Source organism: Gossypium arboreum, chromosome 6 (assembly GCF_025698485.1).
Source record: "Gossypium arboreum isolate Shixiya-1 chromosome 6, ASM2569848v2, whole genome shotgun sequence".
Lineage (NCBI taxonomy): Eukaryota > Viridiplantae > Streptophyta > Magnoliopsida > Malvales > Malvaceae > Gossypium > Gossypium arboreum.
Genome location: NC_069075.1, coordinates 117,862,442 through 117,884,130, shown reverse-complemented (window position 1 = coordinate 117,884,130; position 21,689 = coordinate 117,862,442). Strand labels below are relative to the sequence as shown.

General features: G+C 33.7%; 1 protein-coding gene, 1 non-coding gene and 1 pseudogene across 2 annotated transcripts; 1 reads left to right on the top strand and 2 right to left on the bottom strand.

Moving 5' to 3' along the window:
* Positions 1-244: 244 nt before the first annotated feature.
* On the bottom strand, positions 245-1,333 carry LOC108482615 (ethylene-responsive transcription factor ERF017-like). The gene has a single exon (XM_017785741.2). It carries the CDS (start codon positions 1,234-1,236, stop codon positions 559-561), a length of 678 nt encoding a protein of 225 aa, XP_017641230.1. The 5' UTR covers positions 1,237-1,333; the 3' UTR covers positions 245-558.
* Positions 1,308-2,911, top strand: LOC108481705 (uncharacterized; annotated as a pseudogene).
* A 10,788-nt stretch (positions 2,912-13,699) lies between these two features.
* On the bottom strand, positions 13,700-13,806 carry LOC128294359 (small nucleolar RNA R71). The gene has a single exon (XR_008284671.1). It is a non-coding gene; the product is annotated as a small nucleolar RNA R71 (small nucleolar RNA).
* Between the last annotated feature and the right edge of the window lie 7,883 nt (positions 13,807-21,689).

Below are 21,689 nucleotides of genomic sequence, written 5' to 3'. Positions count from 1 at the left end.
AAGAATAAAGAGTACAAAATATAGAAATAAAAACTAAACCCCGAAACCCGAAAAACAAAGAACCATTAAAATATAAATACAAAATTCTCCAAAAATGTTATGAGTTCCAATCTTTAGTGGGTGTATTTTTAATATTATAAAAAACCTATTATTTATAGACTAAACTTGTAGGTCAAATAAATTATGCTTATAAATAATAAATATATTATACCAATAAGTACTAAATATTTTATAAAAATATATATTTTGTTTAACTTAACTTGTAAGCAATCTTTTATTTTATTTAACAGCAATTTAGCTCACACTTATAAAGTTGGTTTCCTACACTTGAATATACACTCTTTGATTCTCCTACACTCTTGGTGGGGATTTATGAGTATACACAGGAAGATGGCACCTCCACCCTTCCTATCAATGGAATCTCATCATCTCACTGTATCTGTGGGAAAATCACCGATCCTGGCTGCTAATATTCGCCAAACGCCTTGATTTATCCCATCAAACAAATAAACACAAAAGTTAACCTTATTTGCTTTTAAAAAGAAATCTAAATTTGGCTTAAAAGTTCCAAAGAAACGATGACGGTGAAAAAGCGCTGCCACCGTTTTCATCATCATCAATCGGCGGAGGATAGAGTTGATCATCGTCACCACCAGGCAAATGGCCCAAATTTGAATAAAAGCCATAATCGGACATCCCTCCATCATTGGTGTTGTTATTATCCAACATGCTCAAAAACGACCAGTCCATCATGTCTTCTTCATGATGACGACTCTCCACTTGCGTTGTCGCTCCCCCGCCCGACGAAGACGATGTATACTCTTCTGTCCCTAAAATACTGTTGTTATTCCCCGGGGTTTCCAGTTCCACCCCTTTGGCGAACCTAGCTGCCACCACTTGAATTTCCGGCGGGCTAAACGACGTCCCACCGGCGATCTCTGGTGGATTTTCAGGGAAATTGAACTTGGCATCACGGCCACGTAAACAATAAAGAGCCGCGTCGAACGCCCTGGCTGCTTTTTCCGGCGAGTCGTAAGAACCTAACCAAATACGCTCACGGCTGTTGGGAAGTCGAATTTCGGACACCCATTTCCCCCATTTCCTCTTCCGTACTCCCTTATACTTGGAACTACTGCTACTGCTACTGCTATTACTGCTGCAGCTGTTGGTGTTTATGTCGGAGGCATACTCTGTTTGTGATGCTGAAGAATGTGTTGTGCAGATTGGCTTCACCATCAATTGAAAGTCAATTTGTTGCAAAAAGAAAAGGTCGCTCAGATTGTTGCTAAAGGCTTCGGATAATGAAAATGGCGGCACTCTGCGAGAATATATATAGATGGAGTGAAGACCGAAGACAAGGTTTTTAGTATCGGTTTCGTTGAAGATCCAACCGTGTTGAACCAAATTGGGAGCGGATACATGGCAGTGTTTGGGCCCGAACCCAGCTAGAAAACGCGGTAGGGACCGTAGGCGAAAACCACGTGCATGAAATTTTGTTCTTTTGTTTTTTAAAAAGAAAAATTAAAATATAACAAAATAATGAATAAAAGTAATTTTTAGTTGTTGGATTTGGTGATTTTTTAATCTTAATGAATAATTCTTTTATCCATATTAGTCTTATAATTTTATAGTTTTTTATTAATTTAATTTTAAATTTGAATTTTATAAAATATTATGATTTATGCTATTAAATTATATCATTTCATCACTTAAAATTTTGAGTAAATTACAACTTAATTATAAAAAATTTCATCTAAATACTTAAAAAAATTACAATTTAAACATTTATATTACATAGTTTAATCGTTCTAATCACTCTCATTAAAATACCTTACAAAAATTTGATATGATATTTTTAATTTTTAGTTTCTATATAATTAAAGTAAAATCCATAACATGATTATTCAAAATAAAATTATCATTTTAGTCCTCAAAATTTAAATTTAATTTAAATGAGGTAATACTATTAAAATTGATACTTTTATAGAACATTTTCTAGAATACCGCTGCCAAGACAATGTCATCACCGGTGGTGGAGCTCTAGCATGTCTTTAAAATGAAAATTTTTATTTAAATTTTTTATAGTTTATAAATTAAAAATTAATTTAATTTTTAAAAAAAATTATAAAAATATAATTATTAAAATAATAAAATTATTTTTTACAAAAAGTAAAAATGTATAATTTAATTTCGGCTATGTTGCCTACCATGCAAGTCAAGTCTTCTATGAGGATGTTGCTGACTTTGCCGTTGGGCTTCTCATCGATGTTCTCCGATTAATGTCAGCCAGTGATAAGCCACGAGCTGGTGGCACTCACCCTTGAAAGCCCGCTGATAGTCGTTGCCCAAAAGGGTTCCATATGCTGTAATTTTGTCGTACCCATTCGTGCATCAGTAAACAAAATTTCTGAATTTCCTTTTGAATTATTATTTGTTACTCTCTGTGTCTCTTCATCTGTTTCAGCAAAAGGGCAAAATGAAATAAGATTGCAACTTTATATTATGTAGGATCCAGATGGGAATTGGGAAGTTGGAGCGATGGCCACGTTGATTGACGACGTCGGAGCTACAGCTATTTACTCCGTTGCCGACCATGTCAAAGCCTCCCTTGATTTTAACATCTCGTTTCATTCAACAGCCAGGACTCAAGTTAATCTTCCTATTTGATAAAATCTTAAGCTATTTGCTGTTGTTTCGTATTCTGGGTTTTGGTTAAAAGATGGGGAAAGTTTTAATGGGGCATGCAGGAAGAAGTGGAGATTGAGGCAAAGGTGATTGCGGGAAGGGTAAGCTTTCACTGGTGGTGGTGGAGATTAGAAGAAAACGGAACGGGGACTATCACTGAGAACATCGTGAAGAACGCAGTTTCCCAACACCATTAGCTTCCCATCATCACTCACACAAATCCCAGCCCCCACTGTCAGCATCGATCACCGAGAGAAAATGTTCCCATAAAAAAGGGCTGCTATCGCTGGTTGACATTCATCGGAGAAAATCGATGAAAAGCCCAACGGCAAAGTAAGCAACATCCTCAGGGAAGTAGACTTGACCAGCGGTGGTAACCACAATGCCTCGACGGCGGCATTCTTGTAAATGTTCTGCAAATGTCCCAATTGTTTAATGGTTTTACCTTATTTAAATTAAATTAAAAGTTTGGATATTAAAATGATAATTTTTATGAATAATAATAACATAGATTTTACTTTAATTACATAAAAATAAAATAAAAATTAATATTATAAAAATGAGATATCAAATCTTTATTAGGTATTTTAATAATGAGAGTGATCAAAATGATTGAATTAAATTCAAGGTGAGTGTTAAAATTGTAAAATATTTTAGTATTTAAAATGAAAAAAATTATAGTTAAAAGTGATTATTTATATAGTTTATGTATTTTTTTAAAATTTTATATAGTTATATATATTTTAGAAATAAAATTATGATGTAATGAAATCAAAGTTGAAATTAAATTTAAAAACTGGAGTAAAGTAATTGAAACATCAAATTAAAATAAATTTCAAATTAATTAATAAGTGGAAGAGAGAGGGAGTACAGCAAGAGTGAAGTAGTATTTAAAAATTAAAAATTAAAAAGATATTACGTAAACGTTGGTTTCCAAAATAGAGGAGTCAAAATGATATTACGTAAACGTTGGTTTCCAGTTCCACTGAGAAAGTTCATCATCATATCTTAATGTTTCAAGATTATTAAATTTAGTTATGTCTGAATAAAAAAAAAAGTATTTTTGATTTATTTTAAAAGAGATTGTTTGTTGATTTGGATAAATGCTCCTAATCTCAGGGCCTATCTAGTGATTGAATATACATTAGCAGTCAAATAGGAATATTAACCTAACAAACAACATATATTTGAATATTATGAAGTCAACTTGAGTTTTTATTTTATATATAATATACACCACGAAAAGTAATTCAGGTTTTTTTATACAATATTAAAAATAGAAAATGGGATCATTCATGTTAAATACATATTTTACAAAGATTATACATTCAAATTAATATACAATATATATATATATATATATATATATATTTAAATTATTATAAAAGAGTCTATGAATCATAGTCTTTTGTTGTGTAAAATTATTAAATAAGTTTAAACTATGAATTGGGTTTAAGCTCTCCTATTCAAGATTGAGATTCGTCTCTACTTAATATGTTTTTATTTTTATTTATTTCTCTTTTATTTTTATAAATTATATAATATATAAAATTACTAAATATTAAATAAAAATACGTTTACAAATATAAATTATCAATATATTTAAATTATAACAGTAATTCAATTTTGACTTGATGACCCTAAAAGAAAACAAAAGAAATTTAAAAATTGGATACTACATGAAGTGGAGTTATGAGTATGGGAATGTTGTTGTTACGCGTTTGTCAAGTAAGACCGGTAATCGTGGGGCAAAGTTTGCTTATAAACATTATTTAATTGGCTGTTGTTTCCTCGGTTAAAACATGTTGAAAACGAAAAGTCTTCATTATTCAATGCTTGCCTTAGCTTATAGACCTTGCATGCTATTGCCATGTTACTCTTAACACATTCCTCTAAAACTTCAAATTTGTATAATTCATATATACTATTTTTTTTTATATAAGGAGTAGGTTAATTTTGCTGTTAATCTCTGAATTTTTCGAATATTGTAAATTTAGTTCATATACTTTAATTTGATCAATTGTAGTCCTTGTACTTTTCGAACTAGTTAATTTTAGTCCATAGACTTCTCAAATTTTAAAATCTTAATCATAACTTAAATAGTAACAATTAAATTTGTTTGGTTAAATTCTACTATTAGTCCTGTACTATACATTCATATCTAGATCTATTCCATATTCTTGAATTGGATCATTTTAAATCCCTATACTTTTCGAGTTTTAAAATTCCAGTTTTGATGCAAATGACAGTTGTTAATCCATTAACTGGATTTTTAGCAATAGTATGTGAACTTAAAAAAAATAGTATGGCATTATATGTATGATAATATGTTTGTCGCATTAGATTTTGAAAATAGTTTAACTTAATGAATTTAACAGCTATCAATTTTAAAATTTGAAAAGTATAGAAACTAAAAATGACCAAATTAAAGTACAAAGACTAAATCCACAACTTTTGCAAAGCATATGGACTAATATCAACATGTAACCTAATGAATATCAATTATTTAAGGGAAGATTGTAATTTATACTACTATTTAAACCTTTAACTGAGTTGATGTCACGAGTCAACCAGACACCAACTTGATTAGGGAAATTACGAAAATGTCTTTCTACTAAGATACAAATGTTGATCTTAATCAGTCTTTTGACTTTATGGTCAATATTGTTACCAATGTCATTTATCTCACTTGGCTAAAGGAAACTAAACTCCAAGCACCCCCCATTGGAGCCTACTTATGCTGGCATGTTTACCATTGCAACCAATAAATGAATTCCTAACAATTAGAGGAATACAATTACCAAGAAGATGGCCACATTTCTGAGGAAAATCTACGATGCAATTCAGTTCGACTTAAGGAAGATTATCTTCCAAGAAATCACCAAACATGCTGAGAGAGTCTACCTCTAAGCTATGTATTCCTTTCCCTTCTCTACTTTTTTAGATTATCTATACACATAACTCTAAGCTTGTTAATGCCACTGAAAAATATGAGAAGAAACCTATAAAATTGAATTTCTTGTACAAGCGACTAGAAAGGAAGCATACAAAAAATCCACGAACTGTGCCTACTGATGAAGTTGGTTTGGGAGAAATAATGCTTGACACAGTTGACACTGACATGAGCACTCCTAGTCATCTTGCAGCCTTTGAGTAAAGAATGTTGCAACATCTTAATGTTGAGATTTCTTTTCAGAAAATAATCATTTAGCAACTTCAAGCCAATACGGGTCTAGCTAAGGCCTTGAGGAATGATTTGTTGGCCAAGCAAGTCAGCAGCTCTTTGGCAGAATTGTTGAACAAAAAAAGGGAGTGGAGTTTGGAGCTGTTTTGTTTTTTTCTATTTCTTTTTAATTAATTTTTATATAGGGATGCTCTTGATGAAATCTTTTTCGATTTAGCTTGTTTAATATGATTTTAAGTAATTTGATTGTTAATGTGTTATCTCTTTAAAAGCATTAATGGTTGAGTTGCTTGATTATGTTAGTAGTTAAGATTAATTGATTAAAAGGGAGTTACTAAGGGAAACATTTGTTTCATTTTTTTTTAATTCTCATGTTTTGGTTTCATTTAAAAATTTGCTAAAAGGGGAGATTGTTGAGGCAATTCATGAGCAGTGCCAATGAGCAATACCCATTGGTGTTTAGCACTGCTCAACTCATAAACTTGCCATTTTCAAAGTTGGAAAATGTTGGCAACAAAATCCTTGGTCTTTGATCTTTTCTAATACTTTGGTCAAGTGCAAGCTTACCTATTATATCAAAATTACTTATAGCAACATATTCTGAGGATTGGTTTGGATTGGGTCAAGGAAATCGACTTTTTTACTTTAAATAGATTGGATCAGATCAGGTAAAACATATCTTGAAGATACAAACTTATTATGGTCTCATTGAAGAAATTCTATATGCTAATTGTCCTACTGTCTATTTGGGATGATTAATTGTAATTGAGATAGTATGTTAGCAAGTCTTGATTCCTTATAAATCGAGGAGACTTGTATATGTAATGTACTAATCTGGGAGCAGTTATTCTTTTTCATTAAGGGACACTTCTTGTGAGGGCATTGAGTGTAAAGCCAAGTGTAGTACTTAGTTTTTATCTTAAGTTTTCAGTGGGAAACTTAAAGGAGAGTTGTCTAGATCTTAGGTGTAACAGTGAAATCCTAATATGGTGAGTGTTCGTGTTTGTAATCATTTATTGTATGAGGTGCTAAGATAATGGGTTATCTCTCTGGGAAAGGTCATTTATATCTGGTGGAAACTTAAATATGTAAATGTATTGATGTTTATTATTTTCCTTTTTTGTTCATCACTAGTGCTTGAAGCAATTAACACTACTCTTAAGCACCACTTCTGGCACTACTTGGCTTTGCTTGCAAATACTGCATTCAGTATTCATTGCTAACTTATACATTAAATGAAAGTTTGTATATGATTATATGATATGAATCATCATAGTTGGTTTGAAAAAAAAACATAAGCTAAATGGATTTTGTATATGATTGCATATTTTTATAATCTATATTATAAAAGTTGGACTAGAAATGAAAAAAGTCATATGCATTTTGCAAGGTTAATTTTTCTATTTAAAGTAAAATAGTTGAAAACATTGACTTACATAATAAGATCATTATTTTGGTATGAAATCTTCTAGTGATAATATATAACATGATAATAATATTTAAAATAAAGAACATACTATGCATATTTATGATAGTGCACATGATTTATGCATATTTATGACGATCTACGCAATTTTTTTATATATAGCTCAGATATGATCTATAGTTTCATGGCTTTATAAAAAAATTGAGATATAGTGAAAAATGAAATATATTTTGGAAGCCATGAATAAATGACCTTGTGAGTGTGAAAATAGCAATATAAAGCTATTTGACCCATTTAAGTGATGAACATGTTTTGATTATAGTCATAAAGCGACTAATAATGTCCATGGTAAAGGGTGTATAAATGTGATAATAAATGTATAAATTTGTGATATTATAGTCAAAATATTGGAAATGATGGTCTTCTAATGTATAAGTTTTGTTGAGAAAAGGTTGAAGTTATTTGATAATTCATATATATATTATTTTAAGGTCATATATTAACTATGAAAAGAAGCTATAAATTAACAAATATTTGATCTTGTTTCAGCAAGGGATTTAAAGTTTGTTTATAACAAGTTACTAGGTGAAAATGACATATCATTTATGGTATCATATATTTGGTAATTGTGAAACTAATTTTTGGATATAAATAAATAAAATAGACAAATATAAAACTGTCATGATAAGAAAAATTAAAGTGATCACTATAAATTGATAATAGTACAAAGGATATCTATGATTGCATTCTTTAGAAATGAATGAATTATCAAGCATGATAGTGGTGGAATTTTCAACATACAAATATAAAGTTTCCCCATGTGTATAAATTATTAATATAGCTATGTCAGAACTTAAAAATTGAAAGATGAGGTACAAGCTTGTTATATTCGAGTCACCCATGAAGGAAACTCAACTTAACACTTAATATAATGTCAAGTCTTGAGTTTAATGAGATAAAGTACATAATCAATATGTGATTGCTAACTGGCCGCCTCCGGACGTAGTAACATCTAGAGTGTGAATAGTGCAATAAAATATAGAAGTACAAGGAGGTATCCACAAGTATACGAGTCAAGTTGTAATATAGTTTTTCAACGGATTAGGTGAGTACTCCAAGGATCGTACCCAAGGGAGGCGGGTGCTAGATCAATTCTAACCTAAACACTAAAAGATCTAATTAGTACTTTAAATTAGTTATAATACGAAAACATAAAATAAATGAGTTTTAGGGGTTTATAATAATAAAACAAATATCATAAAAGAAATAAACTTCAAGAGATAGAAAAGGAGAATGAATCAAATCTTGATTATAGGTGATTAGCTCACTTCAGTAATCCCCATCAATTGTCGTTTTGGGTTCTTCGTCAATCAACTAGTCACTACTCCAGCAGGGTCTTCTGATCTTCCACTAACATAATGAGTCACTAATGACTACTTATCTTCCGATCTCACAGTCTAAACTAGCTTGGGGTGAAGGTGTTCAAGGATGGGTCATGCAAAGTTTGGGTTAATTTCCACCTTGATGACTTCTCGGGGTTGTCAGGCCTAGGGTTTATTTCACGTTCTTCCTTTTTCCAAAGAGTTAATCTGTTGAGTAACTCTATAAAACAGTCAATAAATCATACCTCCACTCGCTAATCCCTCTATAAGAGATTAGTTCCTCGTAGTTTTCATAGATGATATAGAATCAATATAAAGAGAAAGCATGCTAATTAAATCGATAATATAGAGTATATGAAAGAGCTTGATTGTATTGAGATTAATCGCAAATCCACAAAGTTTGAATGCTTTCCACAATTTAAATCTCTTGAGAACAACGAAGAACAATTGAAATAAATTATAAAACCTAACAATGAAAGAAAAACTAAACTAAATTTACTAAAGAAAGTCTAGGCTACGTGAATGATGTCTATAACATGTGACAAAGGAGTCTATTTATAGATTTTAGGTGGTCGTCATCCTTAACCATAGGTTAGCTGACGTCCTTGAGCTTTAAGTTTGATTATGCAAACCAAAATGCCCTTGTTTCATATTTAATTCCCATTCCAGAGTCGATGTCGCGACACACCAGGATCTGTGTCGCGACATAATAGTCAGTGTACTCCTGTTGGGATATCTCTGGGGTGTGTCACAACATCGAAGGCAGTCTTGAGATTTCTCTATTATGCTCCCTATGTTATGAAATTGAGCATTCCGTGTTGCGACATAGTGACTAGTATTGGTTTAGTATGCCTTTTAATGGTCTTCTGCACAATCACAAAGTGCGTTAGCTCATATTTAGGCCTCATTCAGCCCCTAAGATTAATAAAAGACCCAATTTGCACATTTTATTGAATATAAATAAAACTAAGAAAACTTAACTCAAACATAACAAAAATGTTTGTATTCAAGCTCTTTAAATGCGAAAACTAGTTTAATCTGCTATACTGAATTACGGCAGATCAAACTCCCTCACACTTAAGTCATTATTTGTCCTCAAGCAATATAAACAAAAACAAGAAATAAAAGCAATGACACTTGAGGAAAAATCATACAAGTATTGACTTTGGAGCATATTACTTAGGCATTTCAGGCTTACTAACATCTTTAATATGATGAGTAATTGACTTACCACTTTTGATCACAAACATCTAAAGTTCAGTATGTTACAAAATATACTAGTATTAAGGGTCTCACCTGTAGGGATCCATCAATAAATTATACAAGTACTTTGATTATCTGAGTAAAATACAAATAGTTGTTTTTGCGTATGTTTAGTATGATTTCCTTTCATGTATAAGGATATTAGGGTCACATAAGACTTTTTGGCTTGTAACATTCTGAGGCTTAGGACAAGTATAGGATTCAAATATAGCAAGAATCAAAAAGGTTACAAACATGAAAATAGTTTGACACATCGTATTGATCTGTATTCTTCCTCTTTAGTGACCCTTACCCGCTCACCGCCTTATTTCTCCTTCTCCCACCTTACTTATCTCTCCACATATAGGAAGTCATAGCATGACACAGTTACTACAACTAACCTTACGAGTTTTTGTGCACTAATGAATGATTTTTTCTTTTTTTTGTAACTTTGTGACTTTTCTCTTTTTCAATACATCTCACTCATGAATGGTTTTTCGTTAGTTTAAGAATTTTTCTACTCGTACTAATATTCTTTTTGGATTTTTCTTTTTGTTTTGCACATTAGGCTACCTTATAGTTCCTATATCATACCAATCTTTCCTATTTCACTCTATTTTTACAAATTCCTTTATGATGTATCTACTTACTCAATACATATGCCAGACGTCTATAGTCATGAAGTGCAAGACCAAAGAAAAAGGGCAAATACAAATTAACGTTTTTAGGTTTGGGGTTTGTAATGAGGTTCATCAAAAAGTGTCAACAGGCTCAAAAATTGGTACTAAAGGTAAAATACAAATAGGTTAGCTTTTTTGCTTTGGATGTGTTTGTAACAGCCCGATTTAGGGCCTAATCAGAATAGTGGTCTTGAGACCATAAATATAGAGTTGAATAAAGTATTTTATAATTTCTTATATGTTATAGCATGTTTTTAGGAGTTCATGAAAAAATTGGTGAGTTAATTGTGACGTTTGTGAGCCCGATTGTGAAAAATAACTAAATTGAATAAAATGAAAAAGTCCTATTTTGATTTCTTAAAGTGCCAAATAGCTAGAGAACCTAAATTGGGGGTCTTTAAAGGGCAATTAGGCCCTTTAGGGAGGCATGGCCGGCCAGAGGAGACAAGGGTGGTCAAATTTTCAAATTTTCATAGGTTAGGTGGCTTATTTTGACTAAAATAGGAGAAATTAAAAGAAAGATGATATCATCCTTTTTTTCATCTTCTTTTTCCAGCAAAAATCAACCATTGAAGGGGTTTTGAAAGCTTAAAAATTTCAGCAACTTTAAGCCTTCACAAGTAAGTGATTTTCCAACCCTTTGTTGAATATTTTTGTACTTTTGAGACCCTTGAAGCATGAGCTTTCAAATGATGGTACTATTTTGCAAAATGATTAAGAGTGTAGGGTTTTGCCATAAAAGGGTTTGTAATGTTTGTTGAGTTTTTATGGAAGAATTTTTGTGAAAGGTGTTAGCAGGAAAACACCTAAAAGGACTATATTGCATAAGTTGTAAAATAGATGTTAAGTATGTGAAATAGTGGGAATTTGGAGTTGCTATAAGAGTAAAAAGGGTTCGGCTAGGCTTAAGATGCGAAGAAATTTGATAAAAATCAATTTTTGGGGTTAGGGGTAAAATGGTCATTTTGCAAAAGTTTAAGGGCAAATTGGTCATTTTACCCAATTATGAATTGTAAAGTGCCTGATAAATCGCAATTTATACATATTTTTACCCTATGCTTAACACATTTTATGGATGATTTTTCCTTAGATTTGGTGAATTCGATGCTCCTAATGCCGTAATTTCATATTTTATACTTAGGAGAGCATAGGAGAGTGAAAGGAACGAGAAACGGGCCAAAAAACGAAGAAAATGGGCCAACGTACGAAATCAACACGGCCTGAACTTCCTCACACGGGCAGACCACACGGCCGTGACAATTTGATAGAATCGAAGCACGACTCACACGGGTAGACTACACGCCTGTGCCTATTTAACAGGCTTGACCACGGCCTGAAGTAATCGCACACAAGCGTGTCCCTGTCGAGCCCAAGCAGAGTCTTATTCGGAAAAGGCCACTTTTGAGGGCTCTTAGGCATTCCAAAGCCTATAAATACACCCTAGAAGAGGAGAAGAGGGGGGACGCACAGGAGGAAGCAAAGAATTGCTCAAGGAAAGCCGATCGATCCATCTCAGAAGCCAGATTCACCATCAAGACTGAAGATCTCCCTTCAAATTCCCTCAGGAGTTTTGGGTTTTCTTATGTTTTGTTATTTTTATTCTTTTGAGATGTTTACTTTCATTAGTATGAACTAAAACCCCTAAATATCTAAGGGGAATGAAACCTATGACGAATCTTGTTATTATTATTTGAATTGTATGATAAATATTTGACTTGTTCTTAATTATGTGTTCTTAATTCTTGTTTTGATATTCCAGGATATTGATTCAAGTTAAAGCTCTTATTCAGAGGAGGAATAGAACCTGTCTAAGAGTAAATTTGTCATAATTAAGCGGATTTGGTTGCGAGCCTAGAGATAGGGTGACAAGATTTTGCCGGATTAGGGTGAAACCTAATAAGGGGACCCATAGATCGAGTTAATGCACCCTAGGGCGTTAATTAGAAAGAGATTTCAATTAATCAATCTAGGGTTAGACGTTGTTAGTCTCGAAAGAGATAATAATATAACTTAGGGATCTCTACGGAACAAGTTGAATGAATAAATCGTCCAATTCAGATTCAAATAACAAGTGAAGTCTAGGTGGGTTTTTCCTTAGGTATTGTTTCAATCAATCGAGTTTTCCAAAAAGTATTTTCCCCAAAATTTTTTTCTATGATTTCTTAGTTTAATTAATTAGTTAGATAAACAAAACCCTTTTATTTTTTTAGGCTAGATAATAAAAAGATAGTTGATACTAGTACTTTTAGTTCCTTTGGGTTCGATAATCCGGTCTTGCTAAAGCTATACTACTGTTCGATAGGTACACTTGCCTTCATCGTGATAATAGTTAGTTTCAAGAACGATTCATTATAAATATTTAAAACCTGTCACGAATATCACGAATCAAGTTTTTGGCACCGTTGCCGGGGAACTAAGATATTAGGAACACTCGATTTTTATTACTTTAGCCATTTTACTTTTATTGCAATTAAAATTTTTATTTTCTTTTCTAATTCTTCATTTATTTTCTTCTGACAGGTTTTTCTAGTTTATGACCAGGAGAAACCCATCAGGACCATTACTCTTTGATAGTGAGATCGATCGTACAGTTTGCAGAAACTAAAGAGAAATAAGGCGAAGCTTACATTACACAGAAAAGCAAGAGGAAGATACTTTAACCACCACCGAGGAGATGGCTGAAAACCAAGAAAATCCGCTACCTTCTGCGATTGTTGTTAATCAAAATCCTGCGCGCACTATGTATGATTATGCTAAACCTTCTTTAATAGGAACTGAATCGAGCATAGTTAGACCTGTTGAAGCTACAAATATTTTTGAACTGAAACCTGACACAATTCAAATGATACAACAATTTGTTCAGTTTAATGGTTTACAGGACGAAGATCCCAATGCTCACTTAGCAAACTTTTTAGAACTATGTGATACATTTAAAATTAATGGCGTTTCTGATGACGCCATTCACCTTCGGTTATTCCCTTTTTCATTGAGAAACAAAGCTAAATAGTGGTTGAATTCGTTACTGCGGGGGTCAATCACTACTTGGGAACAAATGACTGAAAAGTTCTTATTAAAATATTTTTTGCCGGTTAAAACGGGTAAATTACGTAATGATATCTCTTCTTTTATGCAGATGGATTTAGAAACACTCTACGATGCATGAGAGAGATATATGGACCTTTTGCGAAGATGCCCTCACCATGGGTTACCACTCTGGCTACAGGTTCAAACTTTTCATAATGGCCAGAATCCTTCGACTCGACAAATGGTTGACACAGCTGCTGGCGGAACCATCAATAATAAAACACCTGAAGATGCCTATGAATTTATCGAGGAGATGTCACTGAATAACTATCAGTGGCAAGTCATGAGGACAAAGCCAACAAAAATAGCCAGTGTTTATAACATCGATTCGATCACCATGCTCTTTAATCAGGTAGAACTCTTAAATAAGAAAATTAATGGTTTTCTTAGTTCTTCACAGGTTCACCCAGTAATGCAGTGCGAAGCAAATGGATGTGGATTAAGCAATTCAGAATACCAACCTTATGGCCACAACATGGAGAACGAGCAGTTAAATTACATGGGTAATAATCCTCGATCTCAAAACAATCCTTATAACAATACTTACAATGTAGGTTGGAGGAATCACCCAAATTTTTCATGAGGAGGCCAAGGAAATCAGAAACCACCATCCCCTCTAGGCTTTCAGCAACCACCATACCAGCAGGAGAAAAAGCCGAACCTTGGTGAGATGCTAACCAAATTCATCTTGGTGTCAGAGACTCGCTTTCAGAATATCGAGACGGCACTCAAAAATCAACAAGCATCAATCCAGGGGCTCGAAACTCAGATTGGACAGCTCGCCAAGTTAATTTTCGAACCACCACAAGGTAGCCTGCCAAGCAACACTAAATCTAACCCAAGGTAGCAACTTAACGCAATTGTCATTTATGATGAGGAAGGGTTAGTGGAAAAACCAAGGCTAGAAACGGTGGTAAGCAAAGGTAAGAATGAGGTAGGCCAAAACGAACAAAAATCGGTAAGTACATAATATAAACCTCGTGTGTCATACCCCAATGCGACAAGGAAAGATTGCTCAGACGAACAATTTGGTAAATTCCTTAAAATTTTAAAGAAACTACATATTAACCTATCGTTTATTGAAGCACTTTCGCAGATGCCAAACGCAGTCAAAATTTTAAAAGAGCTTCTAGCAAATAAACGAAAGTTAGATGAAAGGTCGTATGTGGAGCTGAACACGGTTTGCCCAGCCATTCTTCAGAATAAGCTACCCAACAAACTAAATGATCTAGGGAGTTTTACGATTCCTTGTTTAATTGGTAGTTTAGATGTTAATAATGCATTGGCTGATCTAGGGGCTAGTATCAATGTTATGCCTTACAAATTGTTTAAGCAACTAGGTCTAGGGAAACCCAAACAAACTAGGATGAGCATTCAATTAGCAGATAAAACTGTCAGATTTCCTAGGGGTATCATTGAAGACGTACTTGTTAAAATTGACAAATTTATATTCCCAGTTGATTTTGTTCTTTTAGACATAGAAGAGAACAGTAATGTTCCTTTAATTTTGGGAAGGCCTTTTTTAGCAACTGCTAGAATAGTTATTGACGTTGGCACAGGTGAACTCACACTTCATGTAGGAGACGAAACAATCAACCTTCAAGCTCACAACCCGAACAACACATCGAAAATTGAAGGTGATTGTACAAATTGTTCTACTAAGACTGATCATACAGTACAACCTATTTTGCAGGAAATAAGTTCGAAGGACACACATGAGCCATGTTCAATCCACAACAAGGAATCTACCCATAAAGAACGAAGGTTATGAATCGAAGAGTTAGATGAATGGCTGACATTTAAACCGAGAAAACATGATAAACCAAAACTATGCCGGAACAAGCTCAATGCCTCACCAAATCAACTTAAGGTTGGAGATAAAGTTTCATTAGATGCCGCAGATCCTCACATTGACACTGCGAAACTGAATGAAGCAACTCCTCTTACGGTACTTAGCATTTTCCCATTTGGTACAGTCGAGGTAAGTGTAACACCCCTATCCCGTGAATCACACCTAATAGGACGAGACGTTACGTAAATTAGGAATCGATCGTAACAAAGAAAATTTTGAACCTTTTCTTAAATAAAAGATCATTTATTTATATAACTAATAGACACAAACAAAGATCGAATTTAAAACTTATAAAAGTAAACTTCCATAAGATGTCATATTCGCATGGCTTATATACAATAGTCAAAATATCATTCTACTTATAGTCTATCCTATACATGCCATAAGCTAAGTCCAAATCACATGATTACCACAATAATAGATAGTGTGATGAAGTGCTGACGATCCTCGAGCTAATAGTAAGAGTCAACGATCTACAAAAATAAACAGAGAAACATAACATTCAAAGTAAGCTTTCATAAGCTTAGTAAGTCTTAAGCAACTTAAACAGTTGAACTTAAAAACAAACTAAATGTTTGAAATCACATAACACTTTCTGAGTACAATACTATTTGGCCGATTATGCACAAACACATATCATTTTACTCCGTTTATACTCAAACTCATATAAATATAGTATTTATAAGCTTTCGAATTAACTTAATTCTTTCAAATTTCACTAGTGTATCATTTCTTACCCACACTTACTTTCAACATTCATAGTTAAATGGCATATCGAAAACTATCTTGTAACTTTGCATAATAACTGAATGCACACATATACAAATATAAATATGAATTTACAACATCTTTTCATATGCTTCTCATTACACATTCTTAATTCCCGTCAGATCAATCTCACATATATAATATATATCACATACCTGAATCACTTAATGTGTAATACGAGTTCAATTTATCATCTTAGCATAGGATCTCGTAGTCATATACTTTATCAAATTCATTGGCACTTGGCCTGCGAGGTATAAAACCCGAACATAACACTAGCACTTGGCCTACGAGGTATAAAACCCAAACATAACACTAGCACGAAGCCTACGGGACTTTAAACCCGGATACAATCTCAGCACAATTTATTTTATATACTTTTTACTAACTTTGGCCTCATCAAATATCTAATAATACACACTTTTCACAATTGGTCATTCGGCCACATTATATACACATAAACATATGTACATTTCACAGTTGCCCATTCGGTCACACCACATACACAAGCACATATATAAGATAATGATTTTATCATTACTTGCTAATACATCATATACTTTGCTTTCATTTAAATAACCACTCAGCCATATTACATTTCTAAGTAACCATTCGGCCTCACTATACAAATAAGATAGCACACATTTTCATAAAGGCCATTCAGATAACTTGCACACATTTAATATTAGCCATTTCAGCCTCACCACATATACATATCTTGTACATCAATTTCATCATATCAAAATCAACTAGGTATACTAGTCATTCATGGCTTATAGCCGTATTTTAATATGGATTCGGTACTTTGATTACCAATATTTAATCAAACATGTTCTTAATTACAATTATTTAACATTTTAATTTACATTCGGCAATGACATGTTCATCTCCAATAATTCAATACTTATAAACTTATAAGTTCATAAATTTTAACATCAAAGATCCATCTAACACTCATATATCATTTCCTAACGTCACAATTCAAAATTCACATATGGTTTTAATCAATATATTATAAGCAACTCAAACAGTTTTATCAATGTTTACAACATAATCACAAATTCACTACAAGCTGTTTTCCTGAGCAACAGTCATTAAATTATTTGTAACTGTAGCTACGAAACTCCAAATCAAGTGCCGTTAATTTTACCTAGAAATAGACTCATCAAGCTTTAATTACATAATTTATTCAGCCTCTAACTCAACTCCAACAATTTATGGTGATTTTCTAAAATCACGTTATTGCTGCTGCCCCAAGTAGATCTATTACAATTTACTCTTAAATTTCCAAAAGTTCAAACACTTAAGAACTTACTAAGATCTCAATTTCCTTTCTTCAATTTCCTAATCACATTAGTAGTTTCACTTACTTTGTAACATTAATCCACAATTTATATCATAATTCATTCGGTAATTTCATCACATAATTTATTAAAATACCCTTTCCTTATATTGATTTCAAATACATTCAAGAATTTAAAGCATAATTTCATAGCCAAATGTAATCACTATTCAACATTTACAAGAAATTCATAGTATTTTATTCACGTCTTAACTCATGATGCTTTCGGTTATTCCATCTTATCTCATGTATTCAAAATACCATTCACACATATTAGTTCATAAGACATTTGGCTATCACACATTTACCATTACTTAACCGAAACACAGAGATCATATATCATTCTCTAAAACTCTTTTATAAAATTCAACTTTTAACAAGCTCCCTATGCTTCCATGATCAAAACCAAATGCTCATCTTACCACCAACATGCATATTTTAATTATCTCAAGCCTCTCTTAATCAATTTTATTCATAATATCATGAACTCAACAATCCATCACTCATACAAAACAAACATAACCGAAAATCCCTTCATGAACTAATCACTCACATGTAACATACTTTTCAAAAACAAGCTCATAAACATATGAATTTTGGTATCAAATTGTCCATTGAACATTCGTTTACTATCTTCTATCCTCAACTCAAATTTCCTCACTCATTTTCACTAAGGCCGAATCTAAAATGCCTCATAAACTAAATTTATCAAGTGGGTTTCAGCTAGAAAAAGAAGAGAAACACAAATTCATCAACAATTTTCAAAACCACATCAAATTACCTTCAAATTTGCCTCCAATTGACCGAACGTTCCCAAAACCATCCTTCACTCTTCTTCTTTTTATGAATTTCAGCTAGGTCAAGAAACAAAGATGAGTTCTTGTTTTCTTCACCAAATTATTTTTTTATTTTATCAATAAACTATATAATAATGAATATATCAATAAACTACTTAAAAAAATATCAGTTCATTATTATACATATAAAATATGCTTATTTTGCTCACCAAAACCATCATGGCCTGCCACTAACATTAAAAATGGAAAATTGACATGCAAACCCACTTATTTGCATCATTCAATAATTAATCACTTAAAATAAGCCACACATATATTCAAAGCTTCTCACATAAGTCCTTTTTATTTAGAAACACATTCAAATTGACAAAAATCAAAGCATTCAAATTTCACACATGCATGATCACATATTTTAGACATAAAATATTATATTCAATTATTTATGTGACTTGGTTTAGCGGTCCCGAAACCACTTCCTGACTAGGGTAAGAATAGGGCTGTCACAGTAAGTCATCCCAAATTTGGCACTTTTAAGGTAAACAATACCCGCCTAAAACCTTATTTTGATGGGATTCATAGCAGGAATGAGGAGTATAAACTCCTCGAACCACCATGATCACACACCAAAGAGGTAAGTCGAGCTTAGACTATAAATAAGTGCTTCTCGGGAGGCAACCTGAGCACTAACAATATTAATTCTTTAAATTTTAGTTTTAACATCTAACATACTAACCGACTCATGGAACGCAGGCTTTCTAAAGCACACACGGCCAGACATCCGGGCATGCCTTAGGCCGTGTGAAAATAGGGTGAAATTTTCCCCAACACGGGATACGATAAGTCGCCACAGTCGTTTGTTAGGACCGTGGGCGAACCTGCCAAAACAACACGGGTGTGCGACACGCCCATGTCTTAGAACCGTGGTTGAACTTGAGAAAATAGCACGGGTATTTGCCACGCCCGTGTCTAGAACCCGTGGTCGAACCTGCCAGATTAACATGGGCGTGGGCCTACATACACGGGCATGGGAGAACCGAAAAAAGACAGACACGGCCGTGCGACACGGTCGTGTGCACCCACATGCCCAAGGAACACGGGCTTGGGCCAAATGTCAGACGGGCCCAAATTCAAAATTCGTGAATCACACGGGCAAAAATTGGGGAACACAGGCTTGTCTCCTGGCCGTGTGTCCCAAAATCTATAAATACCCTTCACTATTCATCATCTTCTTCACCCAAAATCCCTAACCCTAGGCGCTGCAAATACACACTGTGTAACACCTTTAACCCCTGTCCAACACCGGGACAAGGCTCGAGGCATTACCGAAACTTTACACTTTCAGCATACTAACTCAGGTCACAAAATTTCATTTAAATTTAAAACTTTTCAATCATGAACATCTCATCCCTTGTATAGGACTTCAAGACCTACAACATATCGAAAGGTAATGCGGGACAAATACGGACACGTTCGATTAACCTTGGGCTTCTCAGAAAATTTATCTTAACATAAAGGAACACACGCCCATGTAGATTGGGCCGTGTGGACTCACACGCCTGTGTATCTTGAGGCACGCCCATGCCGTTCAACCGTGGGCAACACTGACTTATCAACACGGCCATGGAAACACGCCCGTGCTGCCTGCCCGTGGAAAAAACTGTCATTTTAACACGGCCATGATGCACGCCCCTGTGGCCTACCTGTGTACAATTTTGAGCTAAAATTTTAAGTGCAGGGGACGCACAGCCATAGCACACGCCCATGGGAGGGAACCGAGTAATTAGCATACATCCATATCTAAATCATGAATCATCCATCATGAAATGATTTCCTATCACATGCACTTAATCAATGAGTTAGTCACATAACAAAGCATCATGTAATTTATATAGATGAGCTCATCATTCATCATATTGTTAACATACATCATATTATTCCGTTGAGTTTCTAGGAAATCTTGATGGAGTACCCATTATCCGTCAATTCTTATGAATGATCATTTCACATATATGCACTCCCGCGAACCTCACATCCCATGGCAGGATTATCAGTCTAGGCTAAATCCTTTATATCATGAACTCATAAGGTGATGTCGGGGTTACCAGTCTAGGCTAAATCCCTTATAGTGACAAACACCCTTAATGAGTTCGGATCTGAATTACCAGTCCAGGCTAAATTCAGACCCTAATCGGATTACCCGTCCGGGCTAAATTCATAATGCACACATATTCTTCGGGAGGCTTGATCATTCAAGGAACACCCATCCGGGCTAGATTCCTTTCCATATTTGAGATCACGGATTACCCGTCTGGGCTAAATCCTTACTGCAACACTTACAGGTTCTCAGTTCACATGTAAAACATGGTTTATCTATCGAATTCCCTTTTTAACCTCAATCGAGACAGTTATCAACAAGTCATTACCAATGGTGCATTTCATGCATTTTCATACCATCAATAAATGCAAATATCATGCATTGATAAATCATACAATTATGTATATTAGAGGTTTACTTTAAGTTATCCAAAACCTTGTGTTTGCCACGATTGACCTCCGAAATTTGTTCCTCGGGGTCTATAACAGCAAAATTAACTCATTAATACACTACATTATGCATTTCAAGTTTAATATCTACCTCTGGTCCAAATGACTGTTTTGCCCTTAACCTTTTACATTTTTACGATTTAGTCCCTAGGCTCAGATAATGAAACACTTGCACTTTCTGTCTTACCCAAGCCTAACCGAACACTTTTCCTTCTTATGGTAGCCCACATTATCCATTATTATCTCATTTCTACCACACATTTACATCTTTTGCAAAATGGTCCTTATAAGGGTTTCTCATGAAAATCAACTAGAAAAAGATGTTCAACACACATTAATCTTTCATATTCCTCCATAGTCCATCAAAACATAATCAACTCATGCATGGGTAAACTTTTAAACATGAACCCTAGCATGAAATACGGGTAGAAATGAAGAGATCAAGCTACCGGGATTTTAAAAATACAAAGAACATGAAAAACGGGGCTCGAGAGCACTTACTATTGAGCTTGAAAATTGAAGAAACCCTAGGTATGGTGTCCTCTAAATTTCGGCAGCTGTGGGAAGAAGATGAGCATATTTTTGCTCCATTTTTCTCTTTTTATTTCATTAAAATGCTTAATGACCAAAATGCCCTTATTTCTTTAAAATTTCATCTATGCAAGCCCATTTTTGTCCAAAAATTTAGAATTTAGGCAAATTG